General features: G+C 37.5%; 1 protein-coding gene across 1 annotated transcript in view; it reads left to right on the top strand.

The window, feature by feature from the left end:
• Positions 1-200: 200 nt before the first annotated feature.
• Positions 201-9,011, top strand: part of LOC113765784 — a 43,982-nt gene continuing 35,171 nt past the window's right edge. Inside the window, exons 1-2 of the mRNA XM_027310039.1 lie at positions 201-1,001; positions 1,101-4,271. Of these exons, the coding sequence (XP_027165840.1) occupies positions 201-1,001; positions 1,101-4,271 (3,972 nt within the window). The remainder of the gene's footprint in view (positions 1,002-1,100; positions 4,272-9,011) is intronic.

The following is a 9,011-nucleotide window of genomic DNA, read 5'->3' as shown; positions in this document are numbered from 1 at the left end:
CCGCTGGCAGATATCACAACTGAAATGGGAAATCCGAAGATGAGAGGTAAGAGGAAACTGGCAGGTAACAATCTGGTAGACAGCATGATGGAGATTGATGAGGTAGAGGAGCAGAAACCAAAAATGATGAAACTGGGGGAGATTTTGCATATACAACTAGGGGCATTGGAGGCAAGCCCAAGAAAGCCTCTACAGTGTAAATGAGAGTTGTGGCGTGGAACTGTCGAGGTGCTGGGAGCCTCTTGACAGTTCCCCAACTCAAGGAGGTTTTACGCCTCCACTCTCCAGAGGTAGTGTTTTTATCAGAAACGAAAAATCAAAAAAGAGTCATTGATAGTATCATGAAGCAGATTCGTTTTGATCATAATGTAGTAGTAGAACCAGTAGGGAAAGCAGGGGGTCTAGCTATGATATGGAAAAAGGAAGTAAAAGTACTACAGCTCCATACTTCAGAATTCTCAATCGAGATGAGAGTCTATGATGAGGAAGTAAAAGAAGAATGGTGGTGCATTGGAATTTATGCAAGTACGGATGATGCAACTAGAAGATTGCAATGGGAAGGGCTGGAGGAAAGAATGAAGTGGTGGGGGAAGAAGTGGATTCTGTTGGGAGACTTCAATGATATTCTATCAAATGAAGAAAAATGGGGGGGTAGGATAAGAAGTGAAGGTAGATTTAGATGCTTCAGAAACTTTATCCAGAAAGCTTGCCTGGTAGACATACATTTCGAAGGCAACCCATGGACATGGTGTAACCAATGGGAGAATGGGGGAGAGATTAAGCAAAGGCTGGATAGATGTCTGAGTAGCACAGAGTGGTTCCAAATCTTTGGGAATGCAACCTGCAAACATGTGGAAAATGAGGCTTCAGACCACTCAATGCTGGTGCTGTATACTATACCTGCTCAAAAGAAAATGAAGAAAAGGTTTGTATTCGACCAAGTCTGGGCGCAGAGCCAAGAAGCAGAAGGGGTAGTGAGGCAGGCCTGGGCAAGACCACAGGTGGGATAAAAAATGTTCAAGATTACTAGGAAAATTAGAGAGTGTCGGATAGCTCTTCTAAGTTGGAATAGACTGAATAAAAAAAATGCAGCTATACAGATTAATGAGATTAAAAGGAAGATACAAGAGCTAAAAGATTCTGCTGTTCAAGGGAAAAGTAGGAAAATGGCTGAATTGAAACTAAAGTTGAGTAGTGCCTATAAAGCTGAGGAAATTTTCTGGGCTCAAAAGGCAAGGAGCAAATGGCTAAAGGAAGGGGACAAGAATACAACCTATTTTCATGCTTGTGTGAAGACAAGAAGGAAACGGAATCAGATAACAAGTTTGCAGAAAGGAAATGGAGAATGGTGTTCAGATAATCAACAAATCATCCAGGAGATTTGCAGGTACTATGAGGATCTATACACCACATCTCAGCCACGAGACATGGAAGAAGTGTTGGAAGGGGTGCCTGTATCAATTACTAGCAGATTAAATCAGACTTTGATACAACCTGTGGAGGAAGCTGAGGTGAGAGTAGTTGTGTTCTCCATGCACCCAAATAAAGCACCTGGACCTGATGGTATGACACCCTTATTTTTTCAAAGATACTGGAATGATATTAAAACAGATGTGGTGTCTGCTATTCAAAGCTTTCTGAGCCATGGCCACCTTTTAAAGAGCATAAATGAGACTAGCATAACCCTCATTCCAAAGGTTGAAAACCCTATAGATCTGGCAAACTATAGGCCTATCAGCCTCTGTAATGTACTTTATAGAATCTTAGCAAAAATTTTGGCCAACAGACTGAAAAAAGTTATCGCTTTGTGCATTAGCTCTTCTCAATCTGCCTTCGTTCCTGGAAGACAGATTGTTGACAACATCATTTTGGCCCATGAAATCATGCATTTTTTAAAAAGCAAAAGAAAGGGTAATACTGCTTTTATGACCTTAAAGCTTGACATGGCAAAGCCTTATGACCGGGTGGAATGGAAATTTGTGGGCAGAATGATGTTAAAAATGGGGTTCTGTCCTATTTTTGTAAGATGGATTATGAGTTGTATGTCCTCTGTGTCATATTCTTTCAACATTAATGGGGAAAGGGTGGGGTATGTGAAACCTAGTAGGGGTATTAGACAGGGGGATCCCTTATCCCCCTATCTTTTCTTGTTTTGCTCGGAAGGTCTGTCTAATCTCATGGCAAGGGCTATTGAAGATAGGCAGATTACAGGCCTCAAACTGAGTAGAAATGGACCAGTGCTATCTCACTTATTCTTTGCTGATGACTCTTTATTTTGTTGTAAAGCGCACCCACAGGAAGCTAGAGCCATGCAAAGGATTCTTGCAAAATATGAATTAGCCTCAGGACAGTGCATAAACTATGACAAATCTGCTGCTTTCTTTAGCAGAAATTGTAGCAGACAGCATAGGAGACAGACATGTGAAAAGATGAACAACATCAGGGAGGCAAACAATGGCAAATACTTGGGACTTCCCCTGGTGATAACAGCATCAAAAAAGCAAGTTTTCGCCTACATTGTTGATAAAGCAAAATCCAGAATGCAGGGATGGAAGCACAACCTACTCAGCCATGCAGGCAAGGAGGTACTACTTAAGTCAGTCGTAATGGCTTTACCAAATTACACAATGTCATGCTGTAGGTTGCCTAAAGGACTTTGTAATGAAATCTGTGGTCAAATGGCAAAATTTTGGAGAGGCCAAAATGAAGGGGATAGGAAGATGCAGTGGGTAAGTTGGGAGAAAATTACACAGGTGAAGGGAAATGGGGGTCTGGGCTTTAGAGATCTAGAACACTTTAATAGTGCTTTGTTAGCAAAGCAACTCTGGAGGATATTGATGCAACCAGACTTATTAGTGAGCAGAGTGCTAGGAGCAAAGTATAAAATAGTGCAAACAGACTGGGATGGAGCAGCTCCGAAGAATGCATCATGGGTGTGGAAAAGTATATACAGCTCTGGACTGGTGCTACAAAAAGGAATGTGGAAGAGAGTGGGAGATGGGACTACTATCAATATATGGAGGGATAAGTGGATCATGGCAGCACCAAATGGGAGAATAGCAACCCAGAAACCTCCAGATTGTAACTTGCAAACTGTGGCAGACTTGCTGATAGAGAGGGAATGGAATAAGAAGCTGATTGAGGAGACATTCTCAGAGCAGGAAACCTCACAAATATTACAGGTGCCGTTAAGTTTGTTTCCTAGAAAGGATGCGGTCTATTGGAAATACTCAAAATCAGGAAATTACACTGTGAAGTCGGGATATGCAGTAGAAAAGGAAGAGGTCAATGAAAGAAACAAGGAAATTCATGGAGAGGAAGGAACCAGCTACGCACAGCATAAAGGCAAAGTGTGGAAGAGCTTGTGGGGATTAAAGATGAAGCCAAAGATAAAACATTTCATATGGAGATGCCTACACAACAGCATTCCTGTAAACGTGTTGATACACAAAAGAACAGGAAGAGGCTCGCCATTATGCAAATGCTGTGGGGAAGGGGAAGAAACAGTGGAACACATGATTTTCTTTTGCAATAATGCTGAACCTATATGGAAGCTGGCCCCAATACAATGGGACGGATTATTGCAATGGAGATCAAATTTCTGGAGATGGTGGGAAGGTATATTGGAGGCAAGGAGCAGGCAAAGAGGTGAAGACCACATCACCCTAACAGCAAACATCATCTGGCAAATTTGGAAGGCAAGGAATGCTCGACAGTTTGAAGGGAAACGTGGAGAGCACATGACCTTACTAGAAACTGCAAGGAACGAATGGCTGGAGTTTCAAGAGGAGCAGGTGGAAAATGACAAAAAGCACAGGACAGGAACAAGTCACCATATGAATAACCACCAATGGAGACCACCAGACGCAGGGGTAATGAAGATAAACACTGATGCTGCGATTCCTACTAATTCAGCAGGAGTTGGATTAGGAATGATTGCGAGAGATTGTGAGGGAAACATTGTCCAAGCAAGAGGCATCAGGAAGTATAGCAGCGCAGGTGCGGAAATGGAAGAGGCAGATGCTCTTCGACAAGGCTTGCTAATGGCTAGAGAAGCTGGCTGGCGAAGAATTGAAATGCAAACTGATTGCAAAGCCGCCATTGAGACAATATGCAAGACAGGCTTGGGTGAAACACCAATTGGCACGATCATAGAAGATATTAGACATCTGAGTGACCTGTTCCAGGACTGTACCTTTTCTTTTGTGTATAGAGATGGAAATAGAAGTGCTCATAAAATGGCACAATTTGCAACTAAACTTGTTTCCAAGGTAATTTGGAAACAAAGTTTCCCCCTGTGGCTCAAAGAGAGTATACAGGAGGATAATAGGACTAATGTCCCTTTATGTAACTAAAATCTTGTATTATCAAGTTCATATATGTATAACAAGAATACCGTTTGAGAAAAAAAAAAAAAAGATAGATAGACTGGTTTTGCAGCGCAGACTTCATGCATCAGATAGTTGAGATTCCTTATTTTACTATCGTGTTATGTTTGTGCCTGTGTTTTTTCCTCACTGCACGGAGAAATAAGACCTTTGAAATCCAACATTGGACTTTCTCTATCTCTGTTTGGACCCAGCCCACATATGATTTTTTTTTTTTTTTATCTTTTTGGTTAATCCCAGATGGGGTAGTTTACTATAATGTAGGAGGGGCAAAAACCTGACCTCCAGTCGTATGTATATGAGGCCTACGCATGATTAAGATCATCGTTATATTCGTTGTGGATGTAGAGAGTAATTTGGGGCAAACTTATTAGTATAAACTTTAGTAGTGGGAGCCTTTTGGCATTGTTCTAAAATTCCTATGAATTTTGCACCTTGTGATCAATTTAATATCAGATTTTATATCATATTGGTTGTTGCTCCAAAATATATAGTAGGAGGATCAGTAGCGCATTAATATTTTTCATAAGAAGTAACAATCAAAATTCCCTAAAAAAAAAAAAAAAAAAGCGAAGCAGAATGCCTTTCTCCATATAAAAGTACTTTTTTTTAATAAAAAAATTGTGGTAATCAAGTTGCTTACTAACTTGCTATTGATATCAAATGTATTACCAAATAAACAAGAAGTTGTAAACAATCATTGTGCACAATGGATCGATTATAGCGTAATTTCCAACAACATGGGAAATTGGTGGCGTTCAATTAGTTAACCTTTGCAAGTTGGCAAGCTGTCCTGTTTACATAAAGGTTTTGGATTTTACATAAAGGTTGCAAGTTTAGCTGACAATCTCGTTTGTCACCTTCAAACTTTAAAAAATCCCACTCATCTCCTTTATTTTAAGCTTTTTATATCGTTTACAACTCGTTTTAAAATGTAATATTAAGGAATTCATTTTGGCAGAGTAAATATACCCTCATTCCAAATTTGATTTTTTTGTTGTCTTTCTTTTTATTCCCAAAACAGTAAGTATATTATTAACAAATAAAAACAAAAACAAAATGTATGACTGCTTATTTTGATTGGACAAAATATATTGTATTTTTTGAATACCAAAAGTTAATATTTTAAAGTTTATTTGAAATTTTTGCAAGTTATAAAGATAATGAGTTTGTTTGGACTGAGTTTATTTGGTTTGCAAAATTTATTCTCATAAATCCCAATCACCTTTTTATCTTCCCAATCACCTTTTTATCTCACATACATCACATCACAAAAAGTGCTACAGTAAATATCTCAAATAAATCATCCAAATAAACTCTTATCCAAACAAACTAAATGTTTTTTTACTGTAAGTGTTTTGAGTTAATTTAAGAAGTTTTGTAAATCTTTTGCATATTTTTTATTTTTCTAATTTTTTTCCAAGTCGATGGTTTGAAAGTAAAAGATACAACACCATAAAAATTATATATAAATTTGTTTGTGCCTTACTTTAAGCTGGTGCAAAAGGTATTCTTATAGTTGTAAATTGTTGCTAGTTATCTCTAAGTGTATTATAAATCATTCATAAATTTAAGTAATTAGTATTTCTTGTTCGAACCAATGAGACAAAAACATTAAAGAGTTTTTCAATCTTACAATCAACTTTTAAATTTTTATTAAAGAACTACATTGATCAATTTACAAAAATTAAGAGATAAAATTGATGTGCTATGATAATTAAAAAATCACATCAAAAGGGTAAATTTGGAACGAAATTGTATTCTCTTTCCCAAAATGAGTTTTTTAATATTATATTTTGAAACGGGTTTCAAATGTTACAAAAAAGTTTAAAGCAGGGAAATCAAGCGAGATTTTTCAAAATTTAAGGGCACCAAGTGAAAATGTTATACACCTCAGGGAAGTTTCTGAAAGTATACCTTTTTTCATTCAAGACTTCGGAATACGCTCTCATGAGCAATGAGCTAGCATGCAGTAAGTGGGTGGCACATTTTGATCGAAGTAGTACAGAAATTCTGCAGTCGTGACAAAAAAAAAATAGTACAGAAATTCTGCAGTCGCAGTGTTATTGGATGTAAAACAGTAAAATTAGTAGCTATACACTCATTTAGTTAGTGTGGCTTTGTTTAAAAAATTCAAATGGATGTACAATACATTTATTTGATCCGATAATGGTTCAGTTCTTTCTAAGTTACCCTTGGATCTCTTCAAGCCCTTCCATTCTTATAGCGTGAGAAGATATCGTATCGACAAAAAAAAAAAAAACACTTATTTAGTGGTAGACCAACTTGTCCTGTACATTTGTTCATATCTTTCTCATCAGTACGTGACATCACATTGAAAACAACTAATGGGTAAAGGCCAACTAAGCATTGTCCCTTCACCGTTCAATGAACTGAATGGGGCAGTCCAAATTCACTAACTCCGGCTTAACACAGCAGCAGCAGCAAACCGAACATCTCAAGATAAAATAACAATCACATGGACAATATTACAAACACATGGTACACCCAGGGCGCAACTATGATATAAAGCTAAATCACAAACGAACGGTTCTAACCAGTACATTAAGGAAGACAAGAAATCAGTAGGGAAGAAAAAAAGAAACTTACCTTTGAAGACGGTCCCCTCCTAGGAGGACACGGGTCCAACCAGTATACTGAGGAAAACAAGAAATCAATAAAAAGCTATACTCATTACCAAGAACGTACGTGCTGCCTTCATTAACCCAGTCTGAAGGAATGCATGCATGCATCAAAATCACTCGGCAACAAGGTCCCCCCACTTTAACATCTTCGTGATGCATCAAAATCAGTCGGCAGCAAGGTCCCCCCACTTTAACTTCTTCGTGATGCATCAAAATCAGTCGGTAGGCAGCAAGGTCCCCCCACTAGAACTTCTTCGTACGACCACCATCCACCCTTTCAACTCTAGCACCTAACGTTCCTAAATGATGATCGATGGTCAAATTTTGAATTGGAAGCAATCCAAGGGTGCACAGATGGCTGGACCAATTTCCAAGAAGTTCACGCGTAGCTAACAGAACAAAGGACCACCAAGTTGCTGGAAATTATGCCATAACCAGTAGGGGTGGCAATCGGGTCGGGTTCGGGTTGGCGGGTCGGGTTGAGGCTTAAGTATAACAAAGAATCTACTGACCCGAACCCAACCCGCCAACCCGAAACGGGTCAGGGTACCTGACACGAACCCGAAAATTTCGGGTTGGCGGGTCGACCCGAAATGACCCGAAACTTAATTTTAATTTATTAATTTATCACTATAATTTCTAATAAAATCAATTTTTCACAAAATTAATTACATCATCAAGTAATAAAAATTTAAATAAATAATTTCAAACCAAATCTAAAATAAATTAAACACCATAAAAGTGTTTTATCCCAAAATAAATATAAAATAAATTAAAACAGCATAAAAGTAAAAAATAACATAATATATTATTTGTCCAAATATAATAATTTTAACTTCACACAAGTTAAATAAATTCATTTAGGATTAAGTAATTAATGCCTTTGGAAAAAAAGAATCATTTAGTTCAGTTAGATAAAATAATTTTTATGTTTATTAAATTAGTTTTAATTCGTAAACAGGTCACATCGGGTCACATCAGGTCACTACGGGTTGACCCGAAATTGACATGTTTTCTTTTCGGGTTCATCGGGTTCGACCCGATTCTGACCCGAACTCCCGAAACCTCAACCCAAACCCATTAATTTCGTGTTAGGTTCGTGTCGTGTTTTCGGGTCGTGTCAGGAATTGCCACCCCTAATAACCAGTCCACATTCACTGTTCATAAGGCAACTCACACTTTCTTTCAGCATAATGATAGATAGACTAGTTTTGCCTGCCCGGACGCCATGCGTCTGGTACCTCGATTCGTTATTTTGCTGCTGTGTCATGTTTGTGTGTGTGTTTTTTCCTCACTGTACGGAGAAACAAGACCTTTGAAATCAGGTTATCTAACATTCTTAATATAGCATTAATTATTGCTTCTTTAAGCCAACGTTGAACTTAGATTGTTAAATAAGATTAAATTCAATTAAAATGATCAATCATACTTTGAACTTTAATGTATCTAATAGGATGTGATTCTTTATTTAAGGGTAATTTATATTTCTATGATGGGTTGAAATAGGAATCTAAAAAATAATAGGAAAGTTATCTATAAATAGAATTATAATCCTCGAGTCACACGTATTCCTAAATAGGGTTATGTTTAGTGGATTTTTTTTTGTTTTTTTTGCATTAGTAGGTTTGGATGCATGACACATAATTTTTATTCAAAATACAAATTCCTCTTTTGTATACGTAGCATAAAATAGTTTCTATGAAATAGAAAAGATTAAATTTATAAAACTTGAAAAAAAAGTCATAAAAATTGAGATATTTGACGCTCGCTAGGCACTAAAACCAACTTTTGTACCAAGAAAAACCAACCCCAAACGCAAAGCTAAATCACAAACGGAGGCAATAGAATCAAGTCATCAAGATGTGCAAACATGGCTATAGATTTTTTTTTTTTGGGACATGCAAGACCTTCGAGCAATTTTAGCTGTCCCAATCAAACAAATTTTTTTGGACATACAAGACCTTTGAGCATTTCCTTA

This window comes from Coffea eugenioides, chromosome 1 (genome assembly GCF_003713205.1).
Source record: "Coffea eugenioides isolate CCC68of chromosome 1, Ceug_1.0, whole genome shotgun sequence".
Taxonomy (NCBI): domain Eukaryota; kingdom Viridiplantae; phylum Streptophyta; class Magnoliopsida; order Gentianales; family Rubiaceae; genus Coffea; species Coffea eugenioides.
This window is presented reverse-complemented; position numbering and strand designations above follow the sequence as displayed.